The sequence below is a fragment of the Hyaena hyaena genome, unplaced genomic scaffold (assembly GCF_003009895.1).
Source record: "Hyaena hyaena isolate Hyena2069 unplaced genomic scaffold, ASM300989v1 scaffold_678, whole genome shotgun sequence".
Classification (NCBI taxonomy): Eukaryota; Metazoa; Chordata; class Mammalia; order Carnivora; family Hyaenidae; genus Hyaena; species Hyaena hyaena.
In genome coordinates, this window is record NW_024081305.1 from 884,029 (window position 1) to 905,869 (window position 21,841).

The window sequence follows — 21,841 nt, forward strand, 5'->3', positions numbered from 1 at the left end:
ATGTGGAAACTAATTTGACAATAAACTATTTAAAAAAAAAAAAAAAAAAAAAAAAAGGGTGTTCTGAGAAAAGTACCTAGTTGCCATCAATCAGTCATAATTTAGGAGCCCCTAAATGTCTTATCCTACACTGTAATATGTAATTTCAGTGTCAACAGACTAAAATAGAACCATAAGATTTTGACTTAACAGCAGGCTCTGAGTAAACTGTCATATAAACAGACTGTAGTGTTTTGCAGGGAAAGAAGATCCATTTTAATATTTCTGTTTTGAATCAATACTTTGTTTTCCAGCTCTTTGAGATGATGAACCTGATTGCAAATCTTGGGAATGAAGACTTGCTCCAAACTAGAAAGTATAAGATTCTGAGTCTGGCCAAGGACCTGACAAATAGCGTGTCCCAAATTATATTTCTTGCGAGGGTAAAGCCAGAACCAGATCTGAGTTTGTCTAGTGGTTTTCCTCTCTCCATTTACTCCCGTCAGTTTCTGCTCAGGTCTAGATGCCTTTGCTAAGAACTGGATTTGCTTGGATCCGCTTAGACTTGGTCATTGGTCCTCTACACACTATTGTTTTAGCCTGAGTAACACTCCCCACCTCCCACCCCATTCCTTTCCTCCTCCCGTCTTGCTGACTATTCTTTTCCCTTCAAGTCAGTGTCCCTTTGTTTCCAGTGTCCTGTATGGTCACTGGACACTACGATGGTCATCTCATCCTCTTTTTGAAGGGAGGCTGTGGTCTTGGGACCTAACCTTTTCTTCTTCCCACTGTAAGGTCCAAGTATGGGCAGCAGTTCATTGTGAATATAGGGCTGGGAGTCAGGATAGGGGAGACCAAGGTTTAGTGAGGAACCCAAAACAGAGTTGGGCTGGACAGACAGCCTGGAACCAGTGGTTTTTTTTTTTTTTTTTAAATGTTTTATTTATTTCTGGAGAGAGAGAGAGAGACAGCATGAGCAGGGAAGGGTCAGAGAGAGAGGGGGTCACAGACTGAAACAGGCTTCAGGCTCTGAGCTGGCAGTCAGCACAGAGCCCAACGCGGGGCTCGAACCCACGAACTGCGAGATCACGACCTAAGCGAAAGTCGGACGCTCAACCGACTAAGCCACCCAGGCGCCCCTGGAACCAGTGGTTTTTAAAAAATTATAAATGTAATCCTTTGGGCCTCTGCTTGTCCTCTCTAAAATAAGGAACTGAAAAGCTCTTAGGGATTCTTTTTAGCGTTAAAATTCTATGACTTTTGAAGCTTTTTTACTGTTATTCAATCAGCAGATGCTCATTGAGGGCCATGTAGATTATAGAGAAATCTATTACCCACATGGAAAGATAAAATGACTGGAAACGATTAGAGAGCTAGCAAACCCTATAACCCCAAGTGGAGTGTAGGCTATAAGCAGAATATGAGTTGAGAGGAACTAGATTCCTAGATATCAGAGAAGTGCAGGTGCTGATGACTTGGACTGGGCAATAGATGACTGATAGGCTTTGGTTAGATAGAGGGCAAGACTTTGGGAAATATTTGAATCCAGATTTTTACATCTTCTGTATTGTATAGGTTCTCTTCTGTTTTCATCCAGAAATCCTGAGTTTATCTGTTGCCATTATTTGAGAGTCCTAATAACCCAGGTAACAGTTAACAGAGGGAAGGGGAGAAGGGCATACTTTTTCTTCTCTAATGTGTGTAAAGTGTCTGCCTGTGATGTGTGAGGTCCTCTGGCCAGGAGCAAAATTGACATTTCGCTGGCCTTGAGGTTGTTGAACTAATTATTTCAATTCTTATTTTCTATGCCCTTTGAAACTAGAGTTTGAGAGTCTAAAAAAGGAAGGAAAGCATTATCTGTTAGAAACATAAAACCAGCTCCTCACCCTCCTCCACAAAAAGGGAAGAAATAGGCCTTAGCTACTCTCCAAGGGGGGGAACATTCTTACATGGCTGGAAAATGTAGGCAGTACTAAGAGGAAGGGAGAAACCTCAATCCCAATTTTGAAAGCTTCCAGTGGGGGTGTGTGTGGGAGTGAGAGAGACAGTCACATATGTTCATGACTCTCCCTTGCTTCCTCTCTCCATAACTCCCTCCTCTGCCACACATTCTAACATCAGTCTCCTTTCCTCATTCATTCTAATGTACACATGACTCCTGAAACCAATACTACACTGTATGTTAACTAACTTGAATTTAAATAAATAAATTGATTAAATAAAAAAATATGCACATGACTGATGCTCAGAAAACACCTCTGCACTAATATATAAATCCATTCACATTGTGCTGATACATCCATAAGGATTTTCATTATCACAGCCTCTTTCATTCAGTCCAGCAAACATGAGTATCTATCTGTAATATGCTTTGTACTCTACACTGGAGATATAAAAATGGGTCAGACATGGTTTCTGTCCTAAATAGTATATAATAACAAACCTATACAGATAAACATTGAGTTGTATGCCCAGAGGTGTACAAATACACACTTCTAACCCTACAAACATATCAGTGCATGTACACCCACTGATGGGTGTATATAAAAACAGAGCTGCTCATTCATAAATTTCACAAGTTCTCATACATTTGATAATTGGAGGAGGATCTCCATTTTCCTGTTTTTCCTTTATCAGGTTTTTCATCTCCTTTCAAATTCTAAAATTGATTTCATTTTGCAATTCCATTATTTTCTTATTACTTGCGTTTAAAAATTTATTACTTTTTCTTTAAGATGAATTATTCCACATGGATAAACTGAAAAAAAAAATGATACCTTTCCCAAGTTAAAAATAAGTAAAGTACCCTTTCAGGAATGAAATCTGTGTTTTTATACTCAGTTGGTACAATGAAAAGACTGTCAATTTTTATTTATTAATACTGTAATGATGTCTTTCTTACAATGGACATTTTGATCATGAAATATAAAATCATTCCATTCTTTATTGCAGGTATTTGAAGAAAGAAGAGCTTTGCTTGGAAAATGGGTAACCATTTAAGATATAGTTACTTCGATATTGTATTATGTCCCATTATCATAGAGCCCAGAGAATTCAGTTTGAACATAAAGTAATAACTGAACACTTATTGTCTGAGAAATTTGACTGATATCCTCTGTGTGTATCACAGAGACTATAGGGTTTTATACTCACAAAGTAGGGTTCCATCTCGCACAAAACAGGGTTCAGAAAGGTGAGTTTGGATATGAGATGACCACTTAGTAACCAGCACAGTTCATCCATTAGGCTATGTAGCATCCATCTACACCCTTCTACCTCTACTTAAATTTCCAAAGGAAAACTATAATATAACAACTTTATGCTTTTAACAAGATACCACTATTCTTTACACAACCGAAAACCTTCTCACCCTTTCCTCAAAGGAGACACAGAGTCCCAGTGGTCCTTGTCCTCCTTCCCTGGGTCATGATCGATCTCTGAGCAGTGTTTACTACTCATCAAATTCCTCTGAACCCCACCTGTCTCTGCGGCCCAAGAGAATTGAAAACATACGGTCGTGCAAAAATGTGTACATGAATGTTAATAGCAGCATTATTCCTAATAGTCAAAAAGTGTAAATACTCAAACAAAATGTGGTCTGTTCTTTTTTTTTTTTATTTTTTTAATGTTTGTTTATTTTTGAGAGAGAGAGACAGAGTGGGGGGAGGAGCAGAGAGAGAGGGAGACATAGAATCCCAAATAGGCCCCAGACTCTGAGCTATCAGGCACAGAGTCCCATGCAGGACTCAAACCCACAAACTGTGAGATCATGACCTAAGCCAAAGTTGTACACTTAACCAACTGAGCCACTCAGGCGCCCCAAAATGTGGTCTATTCTACGGTAGAATATTATTTCGCCTTAAAAAGGAAGGAAATCTTGATGCCTCCTACAACATGGATGAACTTTGAAGGTAATATGCTAAGTGAAAGAAGCCAAACACAAAAGGACAACTATTGTATTGATTCTACTTATGTAAGGTATCCAGAGTAGTCAGATTCATAGAGACAGAAGGTAGAATAGAGATTACCAAGGGATGAGGAATTATTATTTAATAGGTACAGTTTAAGTTTGGGAAGATGAAAAAGTTCTATAGATTGATGGTGGCAATGGTCACACAACAATGTAAATGCACTTAATGCCATAGAACAGTACACTTAAATGTGGTTAAAATGGTAAGTTTTATGTTACATTTATTTTGCTAAAATTTTTAAAAGGTAAGAACATCTTTAAATTTTTTTAAAGGTAAGAGAAGGGAATAAAGTACTGATACATACTACAACATGGATGAACCTTAAAAATAATATGCTAAAATAAATTATTTTTAAAACAAGAAAATAAAAGGGGCGCCTGGGTGGCTTAGTCGGTTAAGCGTCCGACTTTCACTTAGGTCATGATCTCGCGGTTCGTGGGTTCGAGCCCCGCGTCGGGCTCTGTGCTGACTGCCAGCTCAGAGCCTGGAGCCTGTTTCAGTTTGTGACTCCCTCTCTCTCTGACCCTCCCTTGCTCACGCTGTCTCTCTCTCTCTCTCTCCTAGAAATAAAGAAAACATTTAAAAAATAAAATAAAATAAAATAATATGCTAAGTCTGGAGCACCTGGGTGGCTCAGTCAATTAAGCATCCAACTTTGGCCCACGTCATGATTTTGTAGTTTGTGAGTTCAAGCCCCACGTCGGGTTCTGTGCTGACACCTCAGAGCCTGGAGCCTGCTTTGGATTCTGTGTCTTCCTCTCTGTCTCTGTCCCACCTCCCTTGAAAAATAAATAGACATTAAAAATTTTTTTAAATAATATGCCAAGTAAAAGAAGCCAGACATAGAGACCACGTATCATATGATTCCATTTATGTGAAATGTCCAGAATGGGCAAATGCATAGAGACACAAAACAGATTAGTGGTGTCCAGGAGATGGGGGACTAACTGTAAAGTGTACAGGTTTTCTTTGGGGGAGAGAATGAAAATGTTCTGGAGGTGCCTGAGTGGCTCAATTGTTTGGGCAGCAGACTCTTGATTTTGGCTCAAGTGGTGATCTCACAGATTTGTGAGACTGATCCCCATGTGGGGCTCTGCCACTGACAGCAAAGAGTCTGCTTAGGATTCTCTTTCTCCCTCTGTCTCTGCCCCTCCTCTGCTCGTGCTCACTTTCTCTCTCTCTCTCTCAAAATTAATAAATACATATTGAAAAAAGAAGGGCACTCTCTTTTGAATGTCTCCTCTCTGTAAAGAAAGCTTTCCTACTATTCTTCCTTTCTAATCTTATACTCTAGTAAACTTTTGCCTACTGCTCAAAAAATAAATAAATAAATAAAGTTCCGGAATTAAATAGTACTGATGGCTATACAACCTTTTAAATACACTAAAAGCCACTGACTTGTACACTTAAAATGCCGAATTTTATGGCATGTGAATTATATCTTAGTTTAAAAAATAAATCAGGATTACTTTAAAAAAATTATACTTAGACTCCTTTAACTCTTGTTATATGTAGTAAACTTGAAATACCCCATCTTTAAAGCATACAGTCAACACTTTTTCCTTAAGGGAGCATCTCTGACTGGAATGTAGCTGGACAGGATGCCGTTTCCTATAAGTTACTGAAACTCATTTTCCTAAGTGTCTTAGGAAGGTTTGGGCTGCTATAACAAATTACATCATATATAAATGGCAGAATTTTATTTCTCACAGTTCTAGAGGCTGGGAAGCCCAAGGTCAAGTCATGGGCAGATTCGAGTCTGGGGAGAGCCCACTTTCTGGTTCATAGATGGCCATCTTTTCACTGTAACCTCATATGGCAGGAGCTGGGAGGGAGGTCTCTGGGGTCTCCTTTTTAAGGACACTAATCTCATTCATGAAGATTTCACCCTCATGACCTCATCACCTCCCAAAGGCCCCACCTCCTAGTACCATCACCTTGTGGGTTAGGTTTCACCATATGAATTTTGGAGGGATACAAACATTCAGTCCATTGCACCAAGACTAACATAAAATACTATGTCTTAAGGTTCTTATTTGTCTTAGTTGATCACCAGTTCTTTTTTGTGTTTGTCTACAAGTTTCTGTCTAGGATATTAATTAGCTTAAGTACATGTTTAAAAATTATATACATAGTATATCTGGAAGGATGCACAGGAAAAGAGGCAACATTGGTTTCCCCTAGGAAGAACAGTGAGTCTGGGACAAAGTGGAAGGGACTCATTTAGCTGAATAGCCTTTTGTACCTTTTGATATTTTTAACCATGTAAATGTATTACCTATTCAGAATAATTATAAAATTTTGTAAAATAAGTATGCTAAAAATTAAGAAATGAAAAACACCAAAAAATTTTTTTAATTTAATTTAATTTTTTTTTACAAATAGTTTATTGTCAAGTTGGTTTCCATATAACACTCAGTGCTCATCCTCACAAGTGCCCTCCTCCATGCCCATCTCCCCCCTCCCCCCCCCACACCCATCAGTCCTCAGTTTGTTCTCATCATTCAAGAGTCTCTCATGGTTTGCCTCTCTCCCTCTCCCCCACCATTTCCCCCCTTCTTCTCCCCCATGGTCTTCCTTTAAGTTCCTCCTAATCCTCTTATAAGTGCAAACATATGATATTTGTCCTTCTCTGCCTGACTTATTTCGCTCAGCATAACACCCTCAAGTTCCATCCATGTTGCTACACATGGCCAGATTTCATTCTTTCTCATTGCCGTGTAGTATTCCATCGTATAGATAAGCCACATCTTCTTGATCCATTCGTCTGTTGATGGACACTTAGGCTCTTTCCATGTTTTGGCTATTGTTGAGAGTGCTGCTATGAACATTGGGGTACATGTGCTCCTATGCATCAGCACTCCTATATCCCTTGGGTAAATTCCTAGCAGTGCTATTGCTGGGTCATAAGGGAGTTCTATTGTTACTTTTTTGAGGAACCTCCACACTGTTTTCCAGAGGGGCTGCACCAGTTTACATTCCCACCAACAGTGTAGGAGGGTGCCCGTTTCTCCACATCCTTACCAGCATCTAGAGTTCTCTGATTTGCTCATTTTAGCCACTCTGACTGGCGTGAGGTGGTATCTCAGTGTGGTTTTGATTTGTATTTCCCTGATGAAGAGGGATGCTGAGCATCGTTTCATGTGTCTGTTGGCCATCTGGATGTCCTCTTTGGAGAAGTGCCTGCTCATATCTTCTGCCCATTTCTTTACTGGGTTGTTTGTTTCTCGGGTGTGGAGTTTGGTGAATTCCTTATAGATTTTAGATATTAACCCTTTTTCTGATATGTCATTTGCAACTATCTTTTCCCATTCCATTGGTTGCCTATTAGTTTTGTGGATTGTTTCCTTTGCCGAAAAACACCAAAAATTTTAAATCAGGCAGAGCTTTTCTCATATCCTATTTACATTTTAAAACAAACTTCATGGGGCATCTGGGTGGCTCAGTCAGTTAAGTGTCTGACTCTTGGTTTCAGCTCAGGTCATGATCTCACAGTTTGTAATTTCAAACCCTACATCAGGCTTTATGCTAACAGAACAGAGCCTGCTTGGGATTCTCTCTCTCTCTCTCTCTCTGCCCCACCCCTGCTTGTGCTCTCTCTTTCTCTCTCTCCCTCTCTCTCTCACACTCTCTCTCAAAAATAAACAAAATTTTTTAAACTAACTTCATATCTGTTACCAACAACTTAAAAAAAAAGACTTACTTAGAATAACTGTTTTTGCACTGTCATTCCACGTGGAAATCCCTGAATTAATATAATCAAGGCTAATGTTCAGCCAATATTTGGTGTGACCAGCTTTTGGCTGGGTGGTAGGATTGCCAGTTGTTGAGTATTTTTAATATCACCTTTGTGTAAAATTCAAGGTCTTTAAACTTTTTAAAAGATCTTGTTTATTCTTTTCTTTTACCATAGCTAATAGAAATATATTTGCAAAGATCACTAGTTATCTCTCTTCAATAGACTAATTTATATAGAGAAGGCATAGTTCTATACGTTGCTCTTGTACATTTCTTGACACTACCAGTCATTTAATAAATACTTGCTAAATGAATGAGTGATAATTACTGGTTTTTCTCTTTTGTCCAACATCAGATTTATACCCTGAATTTACTGTGTCATGTGGTAGTCTGTATACCCCCACAAAAGTCACATGAATTGAATTTGAGGGAATTATTTCCAATTTGCCTTATTTAATTTTCTATCAGCATTTCAGTTTTTAGATTTTTGGGTTTATGTTTTAGGAAAACCATAAGAGACTGATAACATAAGAATTGCATTGCCAGAGGTGCCTGGGCGGCTCAATCAGTTGAGTGTCTGACTCTTGATTTCAGCTCAGGTCATAATCCCAGGGTTGTAGGATTGAACCCCGAGTTGAGCTCCACACTGAGCATGGAGCCTGCTTAAAATTCTCTCTCTCTCTCTCTCTCTCTCTCTCCCTTCCTCTCCTTCTGACCCTCTTCCTCACTTGCACTCTTTCTCTATTTCTCTAAAAAGAAAAAAAAAGAAACACGTTTCCAAAAAGGAAAGGAGACATAAGGATACAACTTTTTTTTACTTAGCATTACTTAGGCTTTTCATTGTAGGGATCAAATATTGGTTTTAAAGCTCAATCTAGTTTTAGAAGTAGAGTCAATTTTTAAAATAATATGGACTAGGGCACCTTGGTGGCTCAATTGATTAAGGGTCCGACTCCGGCCCAAGTCATGATCATATGGTTCGTGTGTTCAAGCTACACGTCAGGCTCTGTGCTGACAGCTTGGAGCCTGGAGCCTGCTTCAGATTCTGTGTCTCCCTCTCTCTCTGACCCTCCCCTGCTTGTGCATGTTCTCTTTCTCTCTCTCTCTCAAACATAAATATATAAACATTAGAAAAATTTAAAATAATCTGGACATTGTGATGTAAGACATAATATAAAATATCATCGGATAAATGATAGTCCAAATATATATTTGGCCTAGAATGTCATTTTTGTTCATACATAGCACAGTCTTATCTGATATTCTGTACAGTAACAAACAAAACAATTAAGAGAAACTGAAAAGGTCTTCTACGTTACTGCTTCCTGTTACTATTTAATCCCTTATGTCTTAAATCTTCTCTGTCCTTCAATCCTTGTTAGAAAAGGCAATTGCTTCCCAAGAAAAACAACCCTCCAAAACAACCACAGAACTATTTTGTTTGAAAAGAAAGCATGCCAAACTTTTTATCAGCTTCTGTGTTGTTAACAGAAATAATAGTGGGTGTGCCTGGCTAGCTCTGTCGGTAGGGTATGTGATTCTTGATCTCAGGGTTGTAAATTCAAGCCCCGTATTGGGTGTGAAAATTACTTAAAAATAAAATCTAAACAAACAAGCAAACAAACAAAAAGAATGTGTATAAAAAATTGCAAAAAGTAGATGGAATTACTTTTAATTTGCTGGCATCAATCATAATTAGAGCTGAAATTCAAAAGAGAAACAGGAGATAATATTTTGCAAATTGCATGATAGGTAAAGATTAATATCTAGAATTATAAAACATTCCTACAACTCAATAAGAAAAATACAATACTTCTATGGAATAATGAGCTCATAGAAGAATGAGAAATATACAAAAATATACAAATGGCTAATAAACATACAAGATATGATCTATTTCACAGATATTAGAGAAATACAAATTAAAACAATGAGATTCCCAGCCCCTCCCTTTGCCTATGTGACAAAAATTAAGGAGATAGATAATATCCAATGTAAGTAAGGATTACTGGAGAGTAGGAGGATATGCTTAAACACAATTGGAGGGACTGTAAAATGGTAAAGACTTTTAAAAGACAATTTGACAGGATCAATTAAAGTTTTAAAGGCACATGTCCTCTGAACCTGTAATTCCACTTCTATGTTTCTGTACTAGAGAAATACACAGGGCATGAAAAGGCATGTTTTAGAATATTGCATTTTTTTAAAAAAATTTTTCTTGGTCTTTCTGTCTGTCTCTCCTTCTCTCCTCTTTCTTTCTTCCTTTGTTTTCTTTCTTTCTCTTTCTTTCTTTCTTTCTTTCTTCTCTCTCTCTCTCTCTCTCTTCCTTTCTTTCATTCTTTCATTTTGGAAACAATCTAAATGGTATCAGTAGTAAATTCAGTATGCAGATCATGGTATAGCCATGATGAGTGAATAAATGAGAAAATGAAAATACCGTGAATGATTGAGAAAACAATATACTCCAGGTTCATTACATATCAGATCATTTATGGGTATATTTAGTTATTTTCTTATTTTTTAAAATATTATTTGAGAGAGAGAAACTGAGCAGAGGAAAGGGACTGAGGGTGAGGAAGAGAGAGAGAGAGAGAGAGAGAGAGAGAGAGAGAGAGAGAATCTCAAGCAATCTCCATGCTTAGCACAGAGCCCAATAGGGGCTTGAATCTGTAATCCTGGGATCATGAACTGAGCCAAAATCAAGAGTTTGAGGCTCAACCAAATGAGCCACCCACGTGCCCTGTTTGTTTTTTTTTTTTTTAAATGTTTTATTTATTTCTAGGAGAGAGAGAGAGAGAGTGTGTGTGAGCAGGGGAGGGTCAGAGAGAGAGGGAGATACAGACTCTGAAATAGGCTCCAGGCTCTGAGCTGGCAGTCAGCCCAGAGCCCGACGCGGGGCTCGAACCCACAAACCACGAGATCATGACCTAAGCGAAAGTCGGACGCTTAACCGACTAAGCCACCCAGGCGCCCCCCTGTTTGTTTTTTAAGCTGCTGTTCAGTATCCCACAGGATGGGTATACTCTAATTTACTTAAGTGTCTCCTTATTGATGGCTATATATGTATGCAAATACATAGAAATGCACAGCAGTGGGGTACCTGGGTGGCTCAGTTGGTTAAGCTTCTGACTTCAGCTCAGGTCATGATCTCATGATTCGTGGGTTCCAACCCCACAACAGGCTCCTTGCTGACAGCTCAGAGCCTGGAGCCTGCTTTGGATTCTGTGTCTCCCTCTCTCTTTCTCTACCCCTCCCCTGCTATGTGCTCTCTCTCTCTCTCAAAAATAAATTTTAAAAAACAAACAAAACAAGGAATTGCACAGTGATTATTTCTGGGGAATGGAATGAGATCAGTTGGGGAGGAGCAGTGACAGAGAATTTTCATGTTTAATGGTATATGTACCTATTTGAAACTCTTTTAAAATTTATTAATTTTGAGAGGAGAGAAAGAGAGAGGATATGTGCTCAAGCAGGGAACAGACAGAGAGAGAGAAAGGGAGAAAGAGAATCCCAAGCAGTCTTTGCACTGTCCACATAGAGCCTGACATGGGGCTTAATCTCATAAAATGTGAGATCATGACCTAGGCTGAGATCAAGAGTTGGATACTTAACCACCTGAGCCACCTGGGCACCCTGTGAAACTTTTAAACAATAAGGTATCCATACCTGACTGTGAAATTCAATTTTTTATAACAGGACTCAGAAACTCAACCAATTGAGATAAATAACCAATAAGCAAAGAATAAGCCTTCCTCTTCAGCTTGTCCCCCACTCACAGTAAACTTTTCCTTGCCAGTCTGTGTGAGATGAGTGGAAACTGTCCCGAAGTCCTGCAACTGCAGTAAGAATCCTTGGAGCAACTACTCCAAACATAGGATTTTCACAATGCTATTGAGTCCAGAAAGCCCTATAAAAAAGGTATTAAAATAATAAAATATAATTGTGATACAACATAACATAACATAACATAATTGATATAATGTAGTATAATGTAAGAAAAGGTACTAACTGTGAAGGGAAGCACCTTATGTGATACAGGATGGGAGAATGGCCCTGGCTATTCCGCAAATCTCAGTTATTGGATCCCTGGCTACAGTGTTATGGGTATTTTTACTTGAAAGAAGATTATCAAATTCCTGAATTCCTGGACAATTAACTCTTCCATGAACTGTTTACTTTTTGGATTACTCCTAGCACCTTTTAAATTCCAAAGGGATTTTTCCCCAATTGTGAAGCATTCTTCTGACTCATCAACCCACCTTCAATTGGTAGGAGTTCAAGGAATGCAAATTCATTTTCTATTAGCCTAAACAAACACAATTAGAAAGGAAAATCCTTGAGGCGAAGAACACCTATCAAAGCAAGATATAAATTACCTTTGACCATTATAATCAGGGAAATAAATGAGAAACCAATGTAATTATCTTTTTAATCTCTAGAGGAAAATGTTTTAATGTTTTCTTTTATAGATTTCTTCAGCATTTTATTATCCTAGTGTTCTTTTATATTCATTCTAAATCACTGTTCTTCAATCTGAGCTCATTCTCTTTTTGTGGGCAGCAATGAAAGTAGACGAGCTAACCTCCGTCATTCTAAATGTACTTCCCATCCTTGCCAATGCACGGACATGATAATTTTATGGTTTTTAATTTAATTGTTTGCATATATATTCTTTTTACACTGATTTAACCCACATAATAATTATTTTTAACATCACTTTGATATTTTATAATAGCTGCCATGTCTATGAGTCATACACCCTATTAAGGATTTTATACATATATTATTTAATCCTCACAACAACCCTACAATTTAAATATAATTATTCCTAATGTATAAATGAGGAAATAGAGAGGTTGTTAGTGGTGGAGCTGGAATTTAGTGATTTATTTCTAAAGAGTATTGGAAATAATAGAACACTGGAAATAAGACTACCAATAGTCTCATTCACAAACCCATCATCAATCTGCAATACCATATTTTCTCTTATCATGTTGATACATTACAGTCTGCATAGCTGATCCCTTATTAGGCATTTTTATTATTTCTGATTTCATTCAGTGATAATAATATCTCATGAAAATTTTTTTGTAACCATAATCATCCTCGGTTCCCATGTAGCTCAGTTCCTAGAGAACCACAGGCACTGCCTATAAGTTATTTTAAAAATGAATTTCAGGGGCACCTGGATGGCTCGTCGGTTGAGGGTCCAGCTTCAGCCCAGGTCAGGATCTCACAGTTCGTGGGTTCGAGCCCCGCATCGGGCTCAGTGCTGACAGCTAGCTCAGAGCCTGGAGCCTGTTTTGGGTTCTGTGTCTCCCTCTCTTTCTGACCCTCCCCTGTTCACGCTCTCTCTCTCAGAAATAAATAAAACATTTTAAAAAATGAATTTCAATTTTCACTTTGTGTTTCAAAGAAAAATCAAAGCAGAACTAGTTTAAAACTCATAACAGTACTTCTCAAGTCTCCTTTTGTTAAACAACAAAAATTCAGCTGAATAATTTAAAAATTCAAATTGGCTTTATTGAACAATTTGTGAATCAGGCAGCATTCTATCTAGCAAATAGAATGGACCTCCATTGAGCTATATAAAAGGAAAGGTTTTTAAAGGTAGAGAGGGAGCCTAAAAACAAAAATTATTAGCAAAGAATTATTAGCAAAAGAATGCATTGTTTTAGGCAAGATTTTCTTCCTAAGTGGAATGGAAGGGGGCTGTCAGTAAATTGCCTAGTGCTAAGTGGGAAATTCCATGTTGACTGGTTAAAGTTATATTCCTGGGGGATTTATGATATACAATTAGATTAGGTATTAAATCTTGGTTTGCTGACACAGGGCCTTTAACACAGGTGACTCCATTTTGGTACCGTGATTTTAATACTTTCCTTCATTCCTCAGCTCTCTTGTTCTCTGATTGCTGTCTAAGGCAACGGCTGTCTGAATCCTCAAACTCCCAACAAGCCAAAACCTTACTGCTTTTCTTTCTCTTCATACCTTCTCTTTGGCTCTTTATTTTATAGATCAATGTAGCTTCTCAGGCATGGTCCTTCCCCTGGCCCCTAGTCATTCTGGTCTGGCTTCTCTTCATTCTAAGAATCCATCCCAAAAAGAAAGAAGTCCTATATTGTGCGTTGGAAATATGGATTGTACAGAAATACAGGTAGGAGAAATCAGGGAACACTCCCACATGAATAGATCTTATTCATTTATTTGTAAGCTGAGGTTTTGGGTTTTTTTCTTCCCTGCTGTGAGCACACTTAAGATCCCTACAGGAGTTGTGTCTTCACAATGTCAGGACTCCAAACTCAATGACACTTCACTACCCATTTAACTTGGCTTTGTACACGTCACACAAAACAAAGTCTAATACAAAGTCACACAACAAAGAAGATACAACAGGGGGCAAGAAATTAATGAACCAAATGTAAAGCCAGTCAATCCCGAAGCACACAGTTAGGGTGAGGCCGTGGTCCAGTCTAGGTCATCTCTCAGCTCATACCGCTTATTATGTTCAAGCAGTGGAGAATCTCTTTTAGGTTCAAGATCAACTAGTCAGGGCCTTTGGTAGCATTTCCCTTTCAAATATGGTCAGAAGTAGAAGGGTCAGTGTCTGGAGAGTCTGACAGTTTGCTATAGAAATCCTCCCTTTTGAAAGGAGTTTAATCAGTCTTGGGCCTTTGCAGGCCTCTTCTGGTTCTAGTGATTATCAACTCCTCCTCCAGGCTCTTTTCAGTCCTTAGTACTGCCAGTCTGTGCTGGTTTGGTGAAATCTGGTCTTAGCTGCAACACCCTTCACTGCTTATGTCACTGCTTGACAGGAGTGATTCTATCTTGCTCTCTACATCGGCACACCCTCTCCTTGAATTATAGTCTCCAAACCAAGATTCTTGGGTCATTAACTAGATCTATAATAGTGAATAGTTTTTGATTAAGAAGTATTCTTTCCAGGGTGCCCAGGTGGTTCAGTCGGTTTGTTGTGCCCGAATCGCGAGTCCCCAGAGACCAAGGAGCCGACACCGATGCAAGTACATAAGGGTCTTTATTACAAGCTCGAGCAGGGGCTCACCCATCTACCAGCTCAGCGGCAGCAAAGTAAAGCCCCAAACAATAGCAAGCAGGGTTTTTATGGGGTAAGGGACAGGGGTGTTACAGTGCACACGTTGTACGTATTGCATCATCACATAAGCACCAATCATAATTGTACAGCACCCATGGTAACAGTTTTGACCATTCAGTGTCTGTGAGGCGTCCGTTACTTTTGGCAGGACCCAATCATGACCTTTGAGAATCCTTTGAAAATGACCAATTATGAGGTGAGCTCAAAGGGCCTACATGGAGTTTAGGCAAGCGGTGAGTGATTGGCTAGTTTGTACAAAGTAACTACCTGCAGTTCCCACCCTGACTCAGGCCACAGGAATGTTACACATTTCATTTGATTGGCTGATCCGAGGGTGGTTTCAGCTCAAGCTTTTCCTGGAACTGGGGCTATGTGCAGCCTGAGGTTGCTTTTTTTTTAAATTTTTTTTAATGTTTTATTTTTGAGAGAGAGAGACAGCATGAGTGGGGGAGGGTCAGATTAGAGAGGGAAACACAGAATCTGAAGATAGCCTCCAGGCTCTGAGCTGTCAGCACAGAGCCCGACGCAGGGCTCGAACCCATGAACCGTGAGATCATGACCGGAGCTGAAGTCGGACGCTCAACCGACTGAGCCACCCAGGGGCCCCAAGGTTGCTCTTAATGGAGGACTTAATTTCAGGCTCTTCAGGTTAAGCTTTCAACTCTTAATTTTGGCTCAGGCTGTGATCTCATGGTTCATGGGATCAATCCCCACATTGGGCTCTGTGCTGCTGGTGAGGCTGCTTAGGGATTCTTTCCCTCTTTCTCTGGCCCTTGCCTGCTTACATTTGCTCTCTCAAAATAAATAAATAAGAATTTTTTTAATAAAGGGGCACCTGGGTGGCTTAGTCGGTTAAGCGTCCGACTTTCGCTTAGGTCATGATCTCGTGGTTCGTGGGTTCGGGCCCCGCGTCGGGCTCTGTGCTGACTGCCAGCTCAGAGCCTGGAGCCTGTCTCAGTCTGTGACTCTCTCTCTGACCCTCCCCTGCTCACGCTGTCTCTCTCTGTCTCTCCTAGAAACAAACAAACAAAAAAAATCATAAAAAAAAGAATTTTTTTAATAAAAAGAAGTATTCTTGCCAATTAAATAAAAATACATATGACTATAATGAAGGTGACTTGTCATGCTTTATATATGCCTTTTTAGGTAGTGTATTTTATGATTACAACTAAAGTTCCTTATAAAATTCTCATTACTTTATGATGACTATAATAAATATCTGTACATGAAATGCAGTAGTATGCAGAATACAGGCAACCCCACACTTACCTATTTCTTTAATCAACTAAGGAAAAAAAGACAGATTTAGATTCTGGTAAACTGGCTCATTCAATTGGCAGGTGTTCCCATAAGAAGCTTTCTTTGGGTTTTGGCCAGCTCTCAAATTCTTACCTTTCATCAGTCATTGATCTTGGAACTGATTAAGGGTTATATCTGGGGAAAATTGTGAAGTAACCAGAGCTTTTGTTTGGCATGCCCCAGATTACTCGGACATCTATCTACTTCCTGTCCCTGGTACTCTTTTTTCCATGTCCTCTTATTGATGTTTTCTCTCCAATCAATCATTTACACATTACTGGGACTTTATCCCAGTATACTCCCTTTCTCAGCGATATTTGCATATCTTACCTTATCTCCACTTGTGAGTGCAAAGCTTTATTTCTGGTCCTGGAGTTTGGCACTAATGAGCTAATATAGAAACTCTGGTGGGAAAGGGGCTGCCCAGGTGCCTTCTCTTGAAATTATATCTTTATATATTTTCTCAGTTTATGAATATGGCCAGCTCCCAACTTATTGATCTTACATAATGGCAAGTTCTGAGGTCAAGCGTATGTCTGTGTATGCACTCATGTCTTGTACATGCTGGCATGTATAAATGTGAGAAAGGACAGGTAAGTGGCAAAATGTCAAATTTACTGATTAAGAGAAGTACATGCTATTCATTAGTAATAGAATTTTAAACTTACTTTCTCTGCCATGCTTCTCTCTTCTTCAATGAATCTCTGGTATCAGACTGAACCTGGAGGGGTTTTTTTCTTTCTTTTTTCCAGTTTGATAAATGGACAGACTCTCAGCGGAGAAGAATCTTGACAGGCCTGTTAGAACGTTGCTCCCTGTCACAGCAAAAGTTCTGCTGTCAAAAGCTTCAGGAAAAAATTCCAGCAGAAGCTCTGGATTTTACTACCAAGCTTCCAAGGGTGTTATCTTTACACATCTTTTCTTTTCTGGACCCCCGAAGCCTTTGTCGTTGTGCACAGGTAAAGGCAAAGAATTAGTGTACAACATTTTATAGTGATAGCTTAGGAAAACTCTAGAATGAAAGAGGGGGAAAAAAACTCATGCACAAAACCAAGAAATAAGATGAGTTGGTCAATATGTTTAGTCTGTATAGTTTGAATTAATCCCTGTCTCCTTTCTGCCTAACTCTGTATTTAGTGCTCATAAGTAGATATAAAATGATGTACGACATCATTAGTGTCCACAGAATGGTATAGGCTGGTTGGGGAGACAAATACACATATGTGAAATGGTTCATCAGCAGGATAGTCTTACATTGCATAGCATACAACTAGGATAAAATTCTAAGGGCACGTGAGAAGCTTGGTCTGTTAAGTGTCCAACTTTGACTTAGGTCGTGATCTCACAGTTTGTGAGTTCGAGCCCCACATCCGGCTCTGTGCTGCCAGCTCAGAGCCTGGAGCCTGCTTCAGATTCTGTGTGTGTCTCTCTCTGTCCCTCTTCTGCTTGCACTCTGTCTCTCTCTCCCTTGAAAATAAATAAACATTTAGAAAATTAAAAAAGTTCTAAATTGTATGGTGCAGGCCATTCATAAACAGAAGAGCTCTAAATAAGGTGCTAATGAGATATGTACAAAAAACTACAAGAGTTCAGAGTGAGTAGATATGCTTCCAGTGGCCTTGGAAAAGGGGCTGACTGTTGTTTTCTTACAAGTAAGTCCACGGTGTATTATAGTATATTTCAATTATTTATGAGATAAACTAGTAGCCATTTTGTTGAGTCTTTTCATAGAGGTTGGTAACACCAGAAGTTACTTGTCACTATGCATTCACATATGTGTAACATGTTAACTTTAGTTTTTAAAATTAAGAAGATGAATGCAGTAAGAAAGATGAATTAATAAATGGTGTTAGGACAATTGGGCAGCTATCTGAAAAAAATATTCTAGTAGGATAAAAGATTGGTATGAAATCAAAGAAAACCATAAAGTACTCAAAGAAAACATAAGGAAGGAGGGCTTTGTGAGTATTCTATAATACCCAAAGCTTTTAAACAAAATACACAATTTAGGGGCACCTGAGTAGCTCATTCAGTTAAGCCTCCAACTCTTGATTTCAGCCTAAGGTCATGATCTCACCATTTGTGAGTTTGAGCCCCTCGTTGGACTATCCACTGACAGTGTGGAGGCTGCTTGGGATTCTAAGTAAATAAACAAACAAACTTAAAAAAAAGAGTATCATATAGCTATATAATGAGTTATTGTGGGGCGACTAGAAAATATGTTTTCAAAGAACAAAGATGCTTATAATATGTAAAATGAAGAATGCACAATTTAAAATTGTATACATATAGAGTTTCCCAATTTTGTTTCAAACATGCCTAGAAAAAAGGCAGAAAAGAATTCTGGCAGGTTGTTAATAAGGGTAATCTCTGATTGATGGGATTATGGGTATGGGGTGGGGGTTTTTTGCCTTTTTTTTTTTTTTTTGTCCTTTTTTTGGGGGGGAGAGAGAACAGAGGGAGAAGGGCAGAGAGAGAGAGATAATCCCAAGCAGCCTCCAGGATGTCAGTGCAGATTCTGTCTCGGGGCTCAATCTCACATGAGATCACCACCTGAGCCTAAATCAAGAGTCACTTAACCGACTTAGCCACCTAGGTACCCCGGGTATTATTTTTCTTTAAACTTCTTGGAATTTTCCAAATTTTGCACACTGAGACTGTTTTGATTTGAGGGAAATGTGATTTGAAATCCTATCACATATGTGTACCATATGTCAATCTTACAAGATCTCGGCATTACATTTTTTCCCCAGTACTGACGGTGAGGAAGACACAGGCAGTTGTTCTTCAGCCAGATTTAACACTAATGTCATTGCACCAAAATGAGCTTTGAGCTGTTTAAAAAGATGGAGGCAGGGAGGGTCTGATAATTTTGAAAGCTCCTACCTACTCTTCAACTCTCCTCATTCCTGTCTACCTTAAAAGCAAACAAAAAAACACCAAAGAGCAAAACAAAACATACAAAAACCTTATCTACCCTGGCGGGACAGGGAGGGAAAAACTTAATACTGAGGTCAAAACAAGATGTAGGGAAAATGAAGGGAAGAGTGAGAATTGAGCGACTTTTTTCCTCATCCCATTCCTCTGAAATCTCGCCTCTCCACCAAATCCCGAGTTAATGAACCATATGAGGTTTAAGGTTGATGTTGTTTCATTTCTGCATTGAACAAAGTAGATGTGATTTCTGTTCCTGCCTGCAGGGCTCTGTCAGATTCTCTATACCCTTTTTCATCCTTCCAGCTCCTGAACCTGTTGTTTCTTGTAATTGTACCCTCCCCTCTCCTGTATGTCTCCTCTTCAGACCAGAAAATGATGCTAAACATAATGGAACAGTACTTGGTAGATGGAAGGAGGAAGAGAGGGCTAGATAAATGGATGGATGAATATTATAGTGTTCTGCCTTTTTTTTTCTTTGGTGCTCAAAAATTATTAATTAATTAATCTTGAAGAAGTGACTAATTTCACAAGGATGAAATTTGGGTTTGAAGGTTAGATGTCATCTTTGCAAGTCTCACAGGGGACACAGAACCCCTGAGCTGAATTTTATAAATGAAGTAATTTTCAATAAGACTTGTTCAAAATCTGAAGTAAGTTACTGTAAATACGCTGCAACATAGTAGGGTCACCTCCAACATTTGCTGGATATGTGAGATTGACCAGAATGCCATGGGAATGGAATGTAGAGAACAAATAATGTATGCTGTTTGGAATCTTAAAGGCTATGTGGGGCATACCATAAGATATCAGAAATCATGTTCTGTTTATAAAATTTCTATTTAGTTAAATCATAAGAACAGAAGGAAAATGGAAGCATACCAAAAACGAGTAAAAAATATGCAGACCCGAGTATCTACAGCCTTCCTATAACTTTCAAATGAACTTCAGGAACTTCTAGAAAGTTCCAAAATCTATCTGAGCAAGTTCCCTTGTTTGCAATACTAGAGTAGTAATAACACCTCCCTCCTTAGGTTGCTGTGGGGACGGTTAATAGGTGCTCAGTAAATATTAGTTGACTCTAAGTGTGATTTCACATTTACAGAAAATCCTCCTGCCGAGGTAGGAAGCATTTCAGGTAAGTAACTATTTAAGATGTGGTTTGGAGGAAAAGCACAAGAGTTATCCCAGGTCCAGGGTGACAGCTCAAGACATAGAAAAAATGGGCATGTAAACTGAGTAGGGTTTTTTTTTTTTTCTTTCCAATTGTGTTTTCAGGTGAGCTGGCATTGGAAGAACTTAACTGAGCTGGATCAGCTCTGGATGCTCAAATGTTTACGATTTAACTGGTACATCAATTTCTCTCCAACTCCCTTTGAGCAGGGTATATGGAAGAAGCACTACATTCGGATGGTAAAAGAACTTCATGTTACCAAGCCTAAGGTAAATTTGGGGCAAAAAGCATACAAATATCAGCTATTTAGGAATACCAGAGGGGAGGTGGGGGACGGGGACGGGTTAAACAGGTGATGGGGATTAAGGAGGGCACTTGTGATGAGCACCTGGTGCTGTACATAAGTGTTGAATCATTAATGTTAACTAAGTGAAATTTAAATTAAAATTTAGGGGCACCTGGGTGGCTCAGTTGGTTGAACATCCGACTTCGGCTCAGGTCATGATCTCATGGTCTGTGAGTTTGAGCACTGTCCGGCTCAGTACTGACAGCTTGGAGCCTGGACCCTGCTTCAGATTCTGTGTCTCCCTCTCTCTCTGCCTTCCCCCTCGCTCTCTTGCTCTCTCTCTCTAAAATAAATAAATATTTAAAAATTTTTATTAAATTAAAACTTACAAAAAAAGGAGGGGGGGAATTCCAGAACTGAATGATCAAACTTGAAGTTGGGAAGGGGACTTGGTTGAAAGGAAATACACTACTAGTTCAAAATTTTCCTTTTCTGAGAACTCAATAGCCTTGTCCAAGACATCCATGTTAGTTGACACTCCCAAAACCACAGTTCCACCCAGGAGGTTAGGACCGTGGAACTATTCACTCTGTTCACATTCCTGGATTCCTGTATCTCTGACTCACACACCTGGCAATTCTGACACTGGGACTCTGTGAGAGTGTGCAGTATTTGCTATCAATGAGCCATCAAATTTTACTTTATTAATTCAAAATTTCTGATTCTATCAGGTGAGCTAAAGTTTGTGTATCATTTATACAGAAAAGTTTTCCAATAAATCTATAATTATGGAAATGAGCAATGAGTATACTAACATTCTTTTTAATCTAGCAACTAAGCAATGTAAAGCATTTACATATGATCATAAAAAGTAAATAATGCAGGAATAATTTTTCTAGTTGTTTTCTCTGCATTATAACCAATGTTTATGTTCATTCTTATAGTCACAGTTAATTAGATAACTCATGGGAGAATTTTATGAGCCTTTTCTTTATGGTATGATCTATACACATGCAGAATTGTGCATCGTTTTGTACAATAGATGAGTTCCTGAAAAATTATGTGTAAATTAAAATTTTTTAATGATTTTTAAAACCACAGGGGTATCATATCCTATGAAAAAATCACAGTGAATCCTTTTAAAATTGAAGAATCCTTTGGAAAGATGAATTGTCAGCTCCTAACTTGTTCATTTAGGTTTAGTTTTATTGTTTTAAAGTAGAATCCATCTACATTTAATATAGTAATAAACTATGCATAATTAATATTGTTACAATTGCAACCATAAAACTGGTCTTTCTGATTTCAGTAATGGGTGTGCTCCATGAAGATTTCTTTTAAAAAGA

The 21,841-nt window shown here is 38.7% G+C and overlaps 1 protein-coding gene across 5 annotated transcripts in view; it reads left to right on the forward strand.

Annotated features, from left to right (window-relative positions):
- FBXO16 (F-box protein 16) overlaps positions 1 to 21,841 on the forward strand; it is a 58,782-nt gene that overhangs the window by 11,551 nt on the left and 25,390 nt on the right. For 3 of the 5 annotated variants that reach the window (XM_039217162.1, XM_039217165.1, XM_039217166.1), the window contains exons 3-5: positions 2,932 to 2,967; positions 16,854 to 17,060; positions 20,314 to 20,478. In XM_039217162.1, coding sequence (XP_039073093.1) covers positions 2,932 to 2,967; positions 16,854 to 17,060; positions 20,314 to 20,478 — 408 coding nt within the window. Of the gene's footprint in view, positions 1 to 2,931; positions 2,968 to 11,484; positions 11,607 to 16,853; positions 17,061 to 20,313; positions 20,479 to 21,841 lie in introns of all 5 variants that reach the window. The other 2 variants (XM_039217163.1, XM_039217164.1) reach the window with 2 other exon arrangements.